General features: G+C 38.9%; 1 protein-coding gene across 2 annotated transcripts in view; it reads left to right on the top strand.

Moving 5' to 3' along the window:
* Positions 1-5,336: 5,336 nt before the first annotated feature.
* The window catches only part of MEMO1 (mediator of cell motility 1), a 30,551-nt gene continuing 17,873 nt past the window's right edge, over positions 5,337-18,014 (top strand). The window contains exons 1-2 of one of the 2 annotated variants that reach the window (XM_032215842.1): positions 5,337-5,797; positions 16,588-16,669. In XM_032215842.1, coding sequence (XP_032071733.1) covers positions 5,737-5,797; positions 16,588-16,669 — 143 coding nt within the window. In that variant the 5' untranslated portion in view covers positions 5,337-5,736. The remainder of the gene's footprint in view (positions 5,798-16,587; positions 16,670-18,014) is intronic. The other variant, XR_004255227.1, reaches the window with a different exon arrangement.

The following is an 18,014-nucleotide window of genomic DNA, read 5'->3' as shown; positions in this document are numbered from 1 at the left end:
AGAGGGCGGGGAAGGGAGGGAGGGAGAGAATTAAATCACTGTAATTTCTGAGTAACATTCTAGGGAACCCAATTATTGGATTAGGTAGCAGGTGATGAGAAAGATCTCTGCCCAAGATCCTAGACAGCGGATATCAGGCAGAGCTATCAAAGCTAATTTAATTAGATATGCACTCTAAGTTAGCATAAAAGATTTTCATTGTTCAGATAATTGCCTTGTTAATAATTTTTTCTGCCAATTCTGATTGGTAGATTTTCAAAATAAAGGAAGGGTGTAGAACTAGAAACTCAAATGCCATATCCAAAAAAGATTTGCAGCAAGGTACTCAGTTCTTCCAATCTCTTCTTAAACATGAGACTCAGAGTCTAGGGCCGTGATGACAAACCTATGGAACGCAGGCCCAAAGTGGCATGCGAAGCCATATTGCCCGGCACCCATGGCCTTGCCTGTTTGTTTTCCGGGTTTCTGGCATGCATGCATGCGCGACAATCAGCTGTCCTTTGCACTGCGGCCATTCTGAAAACCGGCCTGTGCATGAGCACCAGCCAGCAGATTGTTGGGTGCGCGTGGGCACCAGAACCCGGAAGTTCGGCATTTCTGGAGCACAGCCCTGACAAGCGCGTGCATCACGACGTTTCCAGGTGACCTTTTCAGCACTGCCAAAAAGGTTCACCATCATTGGTCTAGACTCTAGGGCTACTCAGAATCTGTGACAGGGCTCTCATTTTGAAATGATTTAAGCTATTTTGTATATTTAAGGGGGAACATGTTTAAGTAACATTGTTTACCAAAGAACAGATAGAAGTCTTTTGCCTCAAGAACTTATTTGAATATTGATGTTATTTCTAATATCTTTTTAAGTGCTACATAAATGTTGATTTATTTTATAATAAAAGTAGATGCTTTACAGCAGAAAAGCAGCAGAAAGTGGTTAGATTTAATAAGCCTAATTAGTAATTTAGTTAATAAGGCTGAATTGGATTCTTCAGTCTGTATTTATTATGTGTGCCTGGTAGCTACATAGTGGAGGAGTAACCCTGCTATCAAAACTAACTGAACAATTAACTTAGCAAAATAGAGGAAGTTTTCTATAAACACACATATACAAACAAGCAAAGCACATTGGATACTTTATTTGGCCAAGTGTCATTTGCGACAGAAGGAATTTGTCTTCAGTACAGAAGCACAGAACAAGTACTTGTGAATGAAGTTTTTAGCTAATACAATGAACAGTATCTGACATACATTTCAGTACTGTAAATTCTTACATCCTAAAATTTTAGATCATTTTAATGCTGTCTAAGGAATTGTGGGAGTTGAATTCTATATATCTGAAAGCTGCTAAGGGGGAAACACTACTTTACAGAATGATCTGTTGTATGACATGCCTATTCAAGAAAAACATTGATACTGAAATCAATGGGGTTTATTATTAAATATAAGGATGCATGATAGCATCCAAAGTTATAAAAATGCCCAAGAATTTATATATTCTATTACACCAGGCATCTCCAAACTTGGCACCTTTAAAACTTGTGGACTTCAATTCCCTTAATTCCTCAGCCAGACATTCTGTCTGAGGAATTCTGTGAGTTGAATTCCACAAGTCTTAAAGTTGTCAAATTTAGAGACCCCTGTATTACACCATCATTGGTCTGATTCACAGAATACAGGGTGATTTTTGGTTTAAGATTAAAGCAAGGAGGATGAAAAAAATTCAGCACAGCGTTTAATTCATATTCTGCCTAAACCAATGTAATACTAAAGAAGCTGTATCTGTTAGCCTACGTAAAACCTTTGAAATGGGTATTTCACATAGAGCTTGAGTATAAACTAAGAATATTTCTTTTTGAAATATTAAAGCAGGTGGTCCTTTGTAAAGCTAACATGAGCTATCCGACTTCACATGCTGTCTCAGCAGTAAATCCTAGCCTCCAGACACACAACTTATTCAGTACTTGGCTTGACTCCGTAGATTCTATGACACAGCTGGGATAGATCAGAATCTCTATACAATCAGGTTTAATCCTTTATTTGCTTATACCTAATGGACAGAAGTCTCCTCTTTTGCTCTTCCAGGTGCAGATTCCATCACAGAATAGCATGGGATAGAAACATTCAGATATTTTGTTGGTCAGAAGTTTGGCAATCAATGTGCCATGAGTAAATATAGGCTCTAGCTTTTTTTCTAACATTAGATCACTAAAATGTTGGACCATTTTAGATACTCCAAGTACCTATCTGGCTGGCTATTGTGACAAAGCTGCAAAAGCTTCTTCTTCAAGGAAGGAGAGATAACATATTGTGTTATAGTGATGCAGTTCTTCCCATACTAAGAAAATGATGAGGGAGAAGACAAATCCCCCATCCTGAGGTCCATGCAAAACTGCATATATAGACTCTGTATTTATCAAGTATGGATTTGATAAGTTACAAAGGCATTTAATTCCAGTCTCGTGAAGCTCAAACCAAGCATTTAGGGGAGAAGGGCAGAATGGAATTTGGAGGAAAGTTAAAGAGTGAGAAATATTGGGGTTTATATGGTGAAATATTGGCCTGCTTGTTTTGCAAGTCATAAATGTAAGAACTATAAATGTTAAAATAAGAAAAAATGCCAAACTAACCTATAAGAGCATAGACTTGCAAAAATTTATAGGTTTTTAATCTTCATCTGGTCACTCTGGATCTCTATAGGCATTTGACAAAGAAATCATAACCTACTTCGTAGTAAGCTAAAAAAAGGGGGATAGACAGCATCACCACCAGATGTATTTGTAACTGGCTAACAAAACACACTCAATGTGTAGTTCTCAATGGAACTACACCTACATGAAAGGAAGAAAGCAGTGAGTCACCCCAAGGTTCCATGTTAGGCCCAGTACTCCTCAACATCTTCATAAACAATTTAAATGAGGGAATACAAGGGGAACTCATTGAATTTGCAGACAACACTAAACTGGCAGGAATAGTCAACACTCCAGAAGACAAGTTCAAGATCCGGATGGATCTCAACAGACATGAACACTAGGCTCCATCTACAAAATGAAATTCAATATAGAGAAAAATAAGGTTTTACACGTATGCAAGAAAAATTAAATGTATGTACAGATTAGGTGAAACCTAGTTCAATAGCAGTAACTGTGAGAGGGATCTTGGTGTTCTAGTGGACAATTACCTTAACATGAGCCAGCAGGTCAATGCAATCCTAAATTGCATTAACAGAGGGACAGAATCAAGACCATGTGAAGCATTAGTACCACAAAGCCTTAGTAAACCATACTTAGAATGCTGCATCCGGTTTTGGTCACTATATTATTAAAAAAATAATATAGAGACTCTGGAGAGTGCAGAAAAGAGCAGCAAAGATGATTAGGGAGCTGGAGGCTAAAACATATGAAGAACAGTTGCAGGAATTGAGTTTGTTTAGTCTAGTGAAAAGGACTAAGGGTGACATGATTGCTCCAATATTTCAGAGGTTGCCACAAAGAGGGTGGTCAACCTATTTTCAAAAGCACCAAAAGACAACACAAAAAACAATGGATGGAAACTAATCAGAGAGAAGCAACTAGAACAAGGAGACATTTCCTAACTGAAAACAATTAACCAGTGGAATGGCTTGCCTTCAGAAGTTGTGGGTGCTCCATCACTTGAGGCTTTTAAGAAGAGACTGAATACCTACTTGTCTGAAATGGAGGTCCAGATATGGTCTCCTGGTTGATTGGACTAGAAGACCTCCAAGGTTCCTCCCAACTTTATTGTTTTGTTGTTCTACCAGACTATTACATGCATTCTGTGAGGTGAGTTGGACTGGGAGAGAATGACTGGCCCAAGGACACCCAGCTGGCTTTCATGGCTAAGGTGGAACCTGAACTGTCTTTTACTTTCTAAGCTGCTGCTTTAACTGTTTCTGGATGAAAATTGTGCTGATTGAATGTCCAACAAGTATGTCAATATTAAACCAATACCGTACGGATGTTAAATATTTAAATAATTCAACCATTCTTGCCTGCTCCAAAATAGTAAGTATCTCAGAGCAACTCATGTCTGATAATAAAGGCTGTCACTACCTGCAAAACTGAACTGATTCCAACATTAACATTCTTCCGAAATTTCTATGCTGGTGTGATTTGTAGAGATACTGAAATAGATTGTTCTGAATACAATAAGGCAAACTTTGAGGTGTTGAATATTAATAGCATCGATCTAATAGTCACTTGTAATTATTTAGGGACTTTGCTATGCAATATCTTATATTCTCTTTCAGAAGCAAAGAAATCCCCTTCTCCATCAATTTTAGAAATTAGAAACCCAGCAGCTGCCAGAAACTTGAGTTAATTTGGAAGCCTTCATATGTGCTGGACTCAGTGGTGGATTTCAACATTTTTTAGAACCTCTTCTGTAGGTGTGGCCTGCTTTGTAGGAGTGGCTTGCCGGCCATGTGACCGGGTGGGAGTGGCCAACTTGTAAAATGTGGTGAAACTCACTTAACAATGCTCTTGCTTAGCAATCAAAATGTTGGCTCACAAACTCTGGCATTTGAAGCATGCAAGTCTTAAAGCTGTCAAGTTACAAGACCCTTGCACCCCTAACCCTTTAGGAAAAAAACCCCAGGGGTGTTCAAACTCGACAGCTTTAAGACTTGTGGACTTCAACTCCCAGAATTCCTCCTCTCGCTCTTCATCTTGATGATGTGCGGGACGGGCAAGGGGAGGGAGCTGGAACCGGTTCTAAACGGCACTGTAGATTTGTGGAACCTCTTCTATAGAAGAGGTCAGAACTGGCAGGAACCCACCCCTGGCTGGACTTAAACTTCCAGTACGCATTGCTAGCCGAACACATTATGGGCGTTGTGGTGCAACACATCCGGGTGCACCAGTTCCTGGAATATTAAACGGCGACATTCTTTTCCGGGAATTTACCTTTTTAGCATTCTAACTTTCGAGCGGACCATGCAGAGCAGAAGCAACGACTCTCACACACGCTTTTTTACCCTCCTCCCTTCAGCAGATCTTCCTCCCCTTCCCCCTCCAACCCTCGTCCAGTTAGTAGGCATCCCTCTTTTCCCCTCGAGGCGGTCCCGCCTCCTTTCTCTCCCAAGCCCACCTCTTCCTCTAATCTTCTCTTCACCTCAGAGACACAAACCCCCCAATCAGGGAGGCCAGATGCCATCGCCACGGCAACTTCCCTAGACCAATCTTAAATGATCCCGCCCGCAACCTCCCCTTTCTCCAATCGAGAGGAGGCTGTTCAGAGCGCTGTCCAATGGGAAGCTGCAATTAGGCCCGTCCGGAGAACAGGGAAACATTACCCAATCGCCACAGGACCTTTTGCTTTCCTTTGCCCAATGGAGAGCCACGCTGCTCTAGTTATTATGCCACAGGAGCCGAGTTAGGCCAAACCCGGCGGCTGCCGCCTGCTCTGTGGGTATCGCCCAGGCGGCGGTTGCTGCCTTGGCCTTTGTCCCCCTCAGGCTCTGCCTTCCTCCACCTCCTTTCCTCTCGGCTGTCTGCGCACAAGCCGGCGGATCCTACGGCAGCTACGAGTGCCTCGCTGCGTGCCGCCACCACTGCCTCGCTTTCTACCCCGGGGTTCCTCCAGCACCACCGTTTCCCCCTTCCCGGGGGTTTCACTTCTGCCGGGGGAGGAGGAGGGGGACTTAATACCGCCGCGGCCGGACTCGTCTCCTGCCCCCCCTCCCGATACTCCCCCAACACCATAGGCGGCTCAGGCACCAAGATGTCCAACCGAGCGCTCTGCCGGGAGGCCAGCCATGCCGGCAGCTGGTACACGGCCTCAGGTACGAGCTGGGTCACAAGCCTCCGTAGGTGGGTGTCGGGTGTCTTCGGGGTCCGCTTGAGGAGCCACGTTGAGGGAGCGTCGGGGGGGTTTGGATGACTTTTAGCACTCAAAACTCTCCCTTTCGTCCAACGGAGAGCTGCTCCGCTGCTTAAAAAGCCAAAATAAGTGGGATATTAATGCTGAACGGTGGGCGAGAATGAGGGTGAAACGGTGCCCGGAGGTATTGAATCCGTGCTCGTTCCCAAAGGTCACTTGCACCCACGGAAAGGCGGATCGGTAAAACTTATCGCGGCGGCGTTAGCTGTGAACGATGCCTCGTCCTCCTCCCTTAAATTGCAGCCACCGGGGGGAGGGGGGGAGGAAAAAAGTCGACTGTCAATTCACCAAAGTCCCTGTCCTAATAAGGCTGAAATCTCGGTCGCCTTTGCTGGGGAGGAAATCCCATTGAATCATCCGGCAGGGCGCTGCCGAGCGGTGCTTTAAGCCGCCGTGAAATGAACTTTGGTGTGGGCGATCGTTATCAAGGGAGCAGCGGCCGAGGAAGGGTGAAGGAGACATGTTGCAAAATCGCCCGACGTTAAACCCTGCCAGGAAGCCGGGAGGGCGCCTGTTGCTTCGGGGTGGGTGGATGGGTGGGTATTGGAGCGATTAATCGCGGGAGCCGGCGTGGTTTAGTGCGGAAGAGGTGTCTTCCCCTCTTCCCCCCCAAGATCGCTGGGGCCCGGGTGGGCCTTTGACTGAATCAGCACTTTTCGCCGGGAATGCCGGGACCCTCGTCTAAATCCCTCCGCCCAGAATGAATCGTCCTCTGCCACCCCCGAACAATGAACTGCCGAGGATCGATTCCCAAGGAATGGACAGAGGCTGGAGGAAAATACGTTCTTCTCTAAGGCTGGCCCCGGAAATCTCCCCTACTTCTCTTTACCATACCCTCCCGTAGAGGAAGCGGACAGCGCCTTTCAGGGAAGGTGCCTAGGACAAAGAACCGACGAGGAATCCTCGGGGGTGGGGGTGGGTTCATGTAGAATCAGGGAACCGGCCAAGATCCCCGAAGCGTCTATGTGAATGAAAAGGGGTCATTTAGGGTAAAGCGAGGGAGGGGGCGAATTGCATTGTGGGAACGCAGGAGTTGTAATTCAGGACCAAGCTAGTAGGCATTTGTCTACTCGGGCTTCTTCCTTGTATCCAGGGGGGAGGGGAACAATTTTGGGAAAAAATATTTTAAATACTGTATTAAAATCCCGTGGAATTGAAGATGCCAGTGTATGAAGGATTTAAGGTTTTGAAAGGTTATTTTAAAATCTTTTTGTCGGTATATGCATTTTTGCAGTGAAATAGAGTGCTGTTAGGGGGTGCATTTAGATGTCACTTGATTTCCAGTATCGGGTAAAATAATCAGTTATCCATATTTCTCTTTCCCCCCATCTTTGTTTCTCATACAGTAGTTTCTTGAGAAAACGTGCACAAGACTGCCCTCTGCAGGATGTCAGATTCACATTGCCTACAATATGATTTCTTTTCTGTATGTGCTCATCAGTTATTTCACTTGGCCTAAAAAAGCTCTCTAGGGAAAGACAAAGCAGTGAAATCAACACATACTTACTTCATCTAGCTTGTGAATATATATTCTCGTCTGAAAAACGTGATAGAGAGAGGGAATACATCATTTTTTACAAGCATATAAATAGTACATCTGGCTACTTGCTTAGAAATTTAAACTAAATCTTTCATGGCAGCAATTATAATTTAGTTTTATAGCATGCTTTGCTTCTTTTAGTTTAAAATCTTTGCAAAATAAAATAGTTTTATTATTTAGGTATCTGGGAAGATGTGATTAACTGTGTTCTGTATTACTTTTTAGACAAATATATCCCCCAAATAAAGCATATGTGATTATGGTTTCAGATATGTGGAAGGTAGACTTAAAATGCTGTCTCATACCATTTGAAGGCTTAGTTAAAACACAATAGGCTGCCTGCTAAGCAGAGTTGAAGAAGAGTTGGCTGCCAAAACATACCCTTGCTATATCTGGTACTGTATACAGATATGGTGCACTGGTATTGGTATTGTTAACAGTATTCTGTTCTGTGATCTGAGGCAGATGATTGGAACAATTGAGGGCTTCTCCAATTATATAGGAGCAATACTTTTAGCTGGTATATAGCTGTCACTGCCCAACTTTTCTTAAATTAAACATTCTTTTTTTAAAAAAAATCTGTGAATCCATTTCAGCAGGAGATTGTAGCTACCTTGCTGAGCTGACAGATTAATGTAGGAGATTGGGAAAGAGATTGATCAGGCCTCCAAGTGGACACAGTACAGAGATGAGTGACAATGCTGGCTTCAAGCCTGTGAATAACCCTGCAAGGTTGAAGGCCAGTTCCTGTACCACAGTAAACAAAGCCTGAACATCACACCACATATTACAATGGGAGCACTGAGCGTCAAAGGCTGAGACTGATTTAAGAGACCAACAGGTCTCTTGCCAACCCAAGATGGCAAGAGAAGGTAACAGAGGATGACTCCTTGAACCTCTTCCTCCCATGACAGCTGAGAAGGCACTGGGGAATACCTGTGAGAAATTAGGGAGGGTCTCTTCTGAACCTCTTGCCTTGCCCAATATCCAGCTGTGGGCAATGGTATCTCTTATCTGATCATTCCCTAAGTAGGATTTTTTTGCCCTATCGCCCAAACTCTTTCCCAGGTACCACTGCAGACTCAGAGATTGTCTGAACCAGCCAAGAGTTGGCCAAACTTGCAGCAAAGCCCTTCTTTGGGAAGAAGCTATTAGAATAACCAATAAGTATTGATAATTGTTCTGTAGCCCAATAGAAGAAAGCAAATACAAGAGATGTCCTGCATCTTCTTTTCACATCAAAGCTCAAATTTCCTTCTGTGTTCTGGGCAGAAGATATTTGAGTGATGTACCCTGTTGGATTCCCAGACTCAATAGCCAAAATGTTGCCAGGTTTAGTATACAACCAAGGTAGACATTTCTCAACTTGATTCCATTACTTTTTAAGTGGCCGTACAACTGCAGAAATTCAGCCACACTTACAACCTCTCCTACCAAAACAGGTAGATTGAGACTACCTATCCCAGAAGACATCTACATCGGGGTATTTTTTTACTATTCCCTTTACATTGCCAAAATACTGTCTTGACCTGTAAACTGTTGGCCTCTGAATAAATTTATCACACAATGAAGCTTTAAAATAGAGCAATTAACTTTCTAATTTTGATGGATTTGTCAGAAACTTACCTAATATTCCAACTAGGACCCCTCCTCCCTTTCCTGCCCCCAAAGGCTCCTCAGATTTGTATGCAATCAACTTCACTTCACAGCTCTTTTTCAATCTGGCTTTGTCACTGAGGCTATTCATCAAAATGTGAAAATGGCTCCTCTGAGCCATTTAAGAACCAAGTGACTCCACATTTATGGTTACCTAGACAAGCTGCTCATCATAATGTCGTCTATGGCAAAAGCTCAGGTTGATGTGCTACTGTTTCATACTGCCTTGTATCAGTTTAGCTAAAAGTATGCAGGCACCATCTAGGTGGATTCTATATCTGCAGTTACAATGAACAAAGAGGGAAGGAAGGTTTTCTTGACTCAGGAATGCAGTGCCAAGAAAGAGAATTTACTATCTGGGTGGCTGAACCTTATAAAGCTCATAAGAGCATGATTATCACAGCATTGAATTTCAAGGACAAGCCAATAGTTCTACTTCTAGGTATTTAATATGTATTGAATCTCTAGGGACATGCTTCTGCCATCTCATTTCCCTACATGGGACTTGTCAATAATATATATGTTCTTAGTGACTCCCTCTGAACTAATTTTCTGTGAACTTTTTTTTTACCAGGAATCCAGGACTCTGATAGCCCAAGCCTTGGTTTGAAGGCTTAGGGAGATAGGAGTGTTCTTGGGAACCTGTGCACGGTATTTCTGGCCAGAACTTTGCTTCATTGTTTAGAACACTTCCAGATTTCACTGAGCCCAAAATGTGAATATGAATGGGGATATAATTTAAATGTAGATTAGACCAGTAAAGGAATGATTGTTTCCTACTAAAAATAAAATTGGGCAAATGAAAATTGGGGAAATTAACGGATGAATTGGATAATACATAATTCTGGTGTTCACAGTCAACAAGAAAATGTTTTCTTTGTTCTTAGCACTTTCTGTACAGTTATGACTGTTGGCAGACTTAAAAGCAGGAGTAATGTTAATAAACATTTTAAGTAGCTGTGGAGTAGAATAATCTACCTCTAAAAGACATAAAATATATCATATATTCATCTCCTCAGACACAGATTCAGAACACCCATAATAACAACTGACCAACCTGTAAGTAATGCTGTAGTATATCTTAGATTCATCTTCAGGGACCAAGAAGACCAGCAGTATCTCATTTGCTAGAAGATTTTGATGATCTTACTCTAGTTAGAAATAGAAGTAGATTAAGAAAGTGGCCCCCAGTATCTAGGATGTGCATTACCTTCGTATACCATGCTATTATATATTCTTCTATTTCCATTTGTCCTACTGGTTACACATTTGTTATTACAATAAAATACACAATAAAAGAGAAGTTGAATCACTCAGCTGAAGTGAATATATATTCTTCTATTTCCATGTGTCCTACTGGTTACACATTTGTTATTATAATAAAATATACAATGAGAGAGAAGTTGAATCACTACAGTTTCTTCCATAGGCTAGGAAGAAACTTAAACTCTGTTTTCTAACTAGAAGAGATGGAGCCAGTCCTTTCTTACTGGATCTGTCTTCTGCTGACCTGAAAGGTACTTTACCATAAATCAGGCTACTATCCTAATGGCTGTGGAGTTAGATATCACTGTTTGTCTGAAGTCTAAATTTATAATGAAAACTATCTTTCTGAACATTATACTTTTTACATTTGCTGTAAATGGGAGGCCTCAGATTACATACCACCTATTGCCAATGTGAGCCTTGAAGGGGCTCAGAATTCCTTGGGCTTTTAATGTGAATCTTCTTTGTGGGTAATAATTATTCATTGTGGTGGAAGAATTGGTATAAGAGTCCAGTCTTAACTGTAGAAGCAAGAAGAAAAAAAGTGAACTTCTGCTGACTCTTAATTTCTTTGTTAGGAAACCTCTCGCTCACCTCATGATGTCTCTTCTCAGCTTAGTTTTAGTTATGTATATTTTAGGTATACCTCTATCCACAAGGTAAAGTGAGCTGCAGCTCACAAAACCATATGCCTTTTAATAAAAATTGTTGGAAAAGGTGATACTAAATAGACCATTTCTTTTTGTTACCAGACCTCTTCTACTTGTTTTCTTCCAATAAGATACATCCTCATTTCCTAGTTGTTTATAAAGGTATAGAGTAGGAATAAATCAGAAATGGATTGAGCATCTCTTTATGAAGTCAGTTTGGAAATGTTTGTGCTGTAACTGGAGATAGAAGGTTTAATATAGAGGCAGAAACCCCTACTACATCACTTGATTTTTGTTCCTATTAATAAATTTTCAGTGTACATTATCGAAGGAGGACAGGGGAAATAGAAAGACAGAAGAGCTGGTTTGTCAAAGCAGTAAATATAATTGTTCAGCAGTCTGAATTTGAAAGGGAAAAGTGATTTAGAGGACACAGAAACATGCACACTGCATTTATTGGTGTCTTCTTAAATCATGTGCAAAGCTTATGTGAGTTGGGAAAGGATGCAGCTTCCTTAAGGATTTGCTAACAGATGTAATGTTTGTGCTCTACATATTTTGAATCATGTTCCCTTTTGAATACATATTTTTTGCACAGTCCTAGCAATAAATGTGAGTCTTAAGCTGAAGAGCAGAAGCTAAGCGGTATAAATTTGGAGGGACACTCAAATATATGAATACCTCAGATTTACTTCCTCTCTTCCATGCCAGGTCTTGAATACACTGCATGTAGAAATTAGAAAATATGTTTAGGTGAATGAAATTTTCACTCCCTTTCTACAACACTAAATCAGAGTGCTTAGATTTCTTGAGACAAATTATAAATTTAAATAAATAAAGTAATGGATTTTAAATGATGTGGAGATACTCCTATTGTATCCAAACTTGTTTGTACTGCAGAGTAAACACATTCCCTACTCTTGGGAGTTGGCAGCAAGACAGAAAACTGAACTGGCTGGCTAGACAGGTTTGCTGTGGTCTCTTGCTTATTCTACAAAAAAAATCTGACATGAGCTCAGTAATTACAAAAGAACTTGTATACGCCAGCCCATTTTGCTGAAGCAAATGCTGATTAAGCACCAAAGTATAAAATGATCTGCAAGCAAATGTTCTTTTAAGAAGAGTGTAGTAACACCTTTGGGATCATCAACTTTATGTGCATATGTTTTTAAAGACTAGAATTTTCATCAGGCACAAAACGTTTATCCACAATTGGCAGATTCTTTTTTATTTATTTATTTATTTATTTATTTATTTCTACCTACCTACCTACCTATATCTAGAGTGAGAGAGTGTTAAAACTGAAAATACTGTAAATAAGTGAGACAAAAGATCTTTAAAAGTTCAACATTAGACAATTCAATGTAAAATTTAAAAATAACTTTGATGGTTTTATACTTGGATGGATTGTTTAATGAATGTCAAAATATTGTCTATAGAGTTGTGTTTTGAAAATCTTAAAAATTGTGCTATTTTTTTCTTTCATTTGACCATTTTATGTTGTAAACATTTCTTCGTATTTTTCTGAAATGGTGATGCTATGAGATGAAGGTCTATGAAGAAAGAATTTAATTTCAAATAGTATCACATCAAATGGAAATCAGTTGTATTCCCCTTCTCTTCTGATTGAGTTGTATGTTTTCCTCAAATGGGAAAAGTTCATCTATTCAAGAAGCATGTTGCTTCTTGGGCTATTGCTGCTTGCATTTTTTAAAAATTTGCATTTATCATATAATATGATATACTATTAAGCATTGTGTGTGAACCAGTATGCAGAAAAGGAATTCATGCTATGCAAAAAGGATGATAGATGGACGGACAGAGACACAGCTCAGTGGTTTTACTTGTTTCATTTGCTAAGTTTTTTATTGATCTAAATTGTAATGGGTTTGTTTCACTTTAGCTTATTACATTGAATAAACAGTTTATTCTGTAAAGCATAGCATGTGCTTGGGCACGTTTAGGCAATTTTAGTTGATTAAGTAAATTGTGATTGAACAAACAGTGGTTTGGCATGAAGTGCAGAACAAGTCTAAACAGAAAATAGACATGCCACATTTTGGTTTAGTGCATTGTTTAAACCAGACTACACTTTAGTCTGAGCAGTCTGGTTTTTATTTTATTTATATTCCACCTTTCAATTCTGATGAACAATTAATGCAGCTGTCGAAATTAAAATACAAAATCAATATAAGCAATTAGAAACATAAATTGAAATTATTGCTCTTACTTTTAACATTAATTAAAAGTTTTGACAATGAAAATTGGCTGGTATAACTTCTTTTTACAAATGCCTAGCAGTGGGGCGGAATTTAACTTCTGACTGAGTGCATTCCAAGATTGGGTGTAGCACAAGTGAAAGCTCACTTCTATTGTCAGAAAAACCTCAGATCTTAACAGCCAGATAAATATAGACAGCCAAATTATAAACCATTTAAATCTGTCAAGGTTGTTAATTAAGATATAGTTTGTTTATTAATCTTTCTCTACACACCATTTATATTGGATGTCTTGAGGAAACTTTCTTACCTAATATTAGAGTATTTGCTTTCATAATTATTTTGTGTTAAAATATTTAATAGTTTGGTATACTTCAAATAAAAAAAATCACTTACCCAGTGTTACTAAATATGGATCTCTGTCCTTGTTATTCACAGAAGAGACATTTGGGTTATGATTAGAATATATATTTACAAAATATATCTGGGAGAATCAAGATGACTGTTGGAATTCACCTGTATTATAAATTCAATCATATAGATACAGTATTCCTAATCACGTTTCACTCTCTCTATAACTTATCAAACATCCTCAAAATATAGTCTTTGTCAGTGTTTAGTGTAATGGAAGTACATAAATAATAGTAGTCTGTTAAGATTTCCAAAATTTGGTTAAGATTTTAATAAAAAGAATAAATCTGATAGGCCCAAAACAAGTCAAATGCTAACAAACCTTGGGACAGAAACAAACCGCTATATGATTTTGATATTTCAGTTACAATTAAAAAATTTCCCAGAATCTAAAGGGTAGTGGTTGAACCTTATTTTATATTTTTCTTTTGACCACCCTTACTGAAACATACCTAAATTGTAGTTTTCAAAACAGATTAAATAAAACTTTTCTTTGGGGTTATTTTCTAAAAACAAGCCATATAACTATTGCTTTATTAAGTTTCTATTCTTAACATCAAACTTCATCTGTTTATGACAGGTATTAATCAGTGAAAATAAATTTTGTAACATTTTATAATTACTACATGATCACAGTTTTCAATCAAGTTTTCTCTTGACACTGAGATAACAGTCTTTCTAGTATTGTATAGATAAGGTTACACCTCATTTCTTCCTCGTTCTACATGAATCCCTGAAATATACAGTATATGAGTTTTATTTAGTAACTCTTGACCAAATATATAATGGAAAACTTATTCAAAAACCTGTGAAAGCTACTGAAACATTATGCAAATATAATAGATTTTAAAGGACACTTCTAAATCCCGAGATTTATCTGAAAAAAGGTTAGCATTATATGAAAGTGCTCATCCTTTGACAAAAGAGATCAGTTTATCTGCTCATGGACACATAGGCCTTAAATCAAGGATTTCTGGGAATAAATTTAAGTTAACCTCCAATTCTGGAGTTGTGGAGAAATGTTGGGAGAAATGAATTTAATATAAGCATCAGACAACTTCCAAAGAAAACTTGTTTTCACTTTCTGCCTTGAAATAGGAATAGGATTTTCATAATGGTTCAATGTTTCATTCTTTACTCTTCTTAGCACTACTGTGCCATTAAAGTGGGTTTTAATGTGCTTCTGGTGGGCAACCTGGCGTGCTTTAGATCTTCTGGACCACAACTCCCATAATTGCTGGCTGTGCTGGCTAATGCAGTTAGGCATACATTTGAGGAAAAAATGATGCATTAAATCAGTATTTGGAAGAATGAAATGTTGGCATTGTCAATACTAACACATGATTTTAATTATTAGAGGCAAATTGTCTGAAAAAGTTTTCCTTTAGTTTTCAGTCATGCCTTAAGCCAGACTTAAAACACTGCTCATCACTTTTTAAATATCATCCATATGAGAGGGTGCGTAGAGATTAGAACGAATATACTGTAGATGATTTAGCCAAGTCACAATAAATATTAAAAAGCATCTTGTTAAAAAGGTGCTCTTCTGAAGAGATGGAAAAGTTGTCATCTAAAAGACAGAAATTGCTCCTGGATTTCGTATTGGTGGAAAGAGTTTTCTTGCAAGGCAATTTCAAACTGCTCTTAATCTAGCATAAAAATAACTTTCTCATTGATAGATGTCTCCTATCCATCACAGTAAGGAAATTAGTTTTCTTTTCTAACAATGAATAATGTTAATTTAATTGTGAACTCCAAACAGGAGTTTATAAACCACATTTGAGACAGGCTATGGCAGATGTAAAGTTAATTACATTCAGCAGTGTGCTAACTCAGCAGGTATTATTGATCTTAATATGTTTGGATAGTATTATCTGTACATCAGAGGATTATCTTCAGCAACTGAATATATGGTTCTCGCCAAGTAAAGCTTTAAGAAATAATGACAAATGCGGTAAATGAGAAGCTGACCGTGGTTTTAAAACTACAATATTCTTGTGATTTTTGTCTCCTGTTACCTAAGCAAGAAATCTGATTCTTTTTTCTTTTCTGATTCATCTTTTTCCCCAGTGTTTATTGGGAAATGAGTCATTTGCACCATTTTAATTTACATTTGTAAATAAAAAAATATTCTATCCCATTCCATTCCATTGGTATTAGTAAAACTAATGCATCAGTAGATCAACTTTGGCTAAAATACAAAGCAGGAAACATTGACAACTTCTTATTGTTGCGGCGTTGTCGCCACACTGGTGGGCTGCTCATGTGTTCTTGCCTAATCAAAAGGAAAACACCGGACGAAATTCCTCGGGATGAGCAAAAGCCTCGAATGATCATCGAAAGGCTCTTTTATTAGAAAAAGTTAGTTACAGCGTCATCAAAAAGGAGCGTATCAAAAGGCATATATAATCACACATGGCACAAGTAAACTAATGAAAAGTTCACAGCATTCTACAAATAAACCAATAGAAAATCACATCATGGCAAAGGGTGGGCAAAGGGGGAACAGAAGATTACAAGCTGCATGGCATTGGGAGGGGGAGAGAGGGAATAGAAAGTTACAGCACAGCATAGAGGGGAGAAAGGGCATGTGTGGGAGTAGCTGGCTCACATAGTTCTTGTTACATGAGGCTGCATAGTGAGTTATGACCATTAGGCCAGAAAGATGTTTCTGGTGCGATGTTTTTGCATCCCTGTGTATGTGTGTTTCAGACAGCAGAAACTGCCCTGCACACAAACACCCGGAATGAATTCCAACATCTAGTAGCTCCAAAATCTCCTAGTGAGTTTTTCAGATTAAAACCATTGTTAAATACAATAGGGTTTGACTGAAAGTCAAGATTGTACTGTTTTAAATTATTGCTGGTACAAGGATAATTAAATACATGGGAACTATAACAAGGAGTAATTATTTGCTAACATTGTTTTAAAAATCTATTTTTTTCTGTAGGACCTCAGCTGAGTGCACAACTAGAAGGTTGGCTCTCTCAAGTACAGTCTACGAAAAGACCTGCTAGAGCCATTATTGCACCGTAAGTTTTCCCCCCTCTTCCTCCCACTCCCTGAAGATCATAAAAGGGCTAGCCCAAGAATTTATACTAAGACATTAGAAAAAGTTAGTAATCCCCGCATAACTAGAGGGAGCAAAATCTTCCTTATCTTAATTTGTGTTGATTGGATAATAAACTAGTCTTATTCCCCTGACTTCTTGGTGGCAGTTTCTTGCAATTATTGTTGGTTGACTTTTGAGTTACAAGAACAGGTATACATTAATTGTTTTGGTTTCACTGTGACAATTAGCTCTGGCTTACTCTGAACTCAGTCTGACAAGATATTGGTAGTAATTAGTTTATGGCTATGTGTGAGGGCAAATTTAAATGAAAGACATAAGAATTGGTCTACTTCTGTCTTTAATTTCTTTTAGAATAGCTAACTGTTTCATGAAATTAGGCATTTGGAATGGGCAAATCTTTAATCTAAATTAAAATATCTATTTTATATGTATAAAAAAAACACACACACACACACACACACACACACACACACATACATACATATATATATATATATATATATATATATATACACACACACACACACACACATATATACTGTGTTTTTTGCTCTGTAAGGTGCACTCCCCCCCCCCCCCCAAAAAAAAGTGGATGGATGTCTGTGCATCTTATGGAGCAAATATTGAATCACAGACCGTGAATGTCTTACTTCTGGGGTCCCCAACAGTGGACTGGTCCTTTGGTGAATAGCAGCTGGGTTGCAACGGCAGGGTCCTTTTACACTGCTGCACCCCGCTTCTTCTGTGTTTCTCCTTGCCTGCGTCTTCTGTCACTTTTCTGCAGTGCAGGTGTCAATAGGCAGAGCTGGCACATGAGAGGACACTTATCTGTGGTCCTCTCAGGTTCTGCCTGATATTTTTTTCTTGTTTTCCTCCTCTAAACCTAGGTGTGTCTTATGGAGCGAAAAATACAATATATATATATATTGACAGACACTTCGGTAGATACTGGTAATTAGTCAAGCAATTCTTCTCCTTAAGAATCCTTTTTTTTATGTTTGTCCATATTATTCTTTTCTCCAAAATATGGTTTTTTGAACCCAAATCACAGGAAACTATACTTTTTGAGTGTTATACTTTATACACTATCTTCTGCTACGCAATTGAGTAGTGTTTAGAATACTTGAAATGTTAAGTCTTCTGAGCAATCTCTTTGAGAAAGCAGAATATTAATAACTTCAAATTGCTTTAATCATTAATTAAAATATACAGATGTAATTTTCCTTTTCTGTTCCCAGAGTTAACAATCTTGATAGGGCATACACACCAGGACTGAGGATTTTTTCTTTCAATGAATCTGTTCC

Source organism: Thamnophis elegans, chromosome 4 (genome assembly GCF_009769535.1).
Source record: "Thamnophis elegans isolate rThaEle1 chromosome 4, rThaEle1.pri, whole genome shotgun sequence".
NCBI classification, from domain to species: Eukaryota; Metazoa; Chordata; class Lepidosauria; order Squamata; family Colubridae; genus Thamnophis; species Thamnophis elegans.
This window is presented reverse-complemented; position numbering and strand designations above follow the sequence as displayed.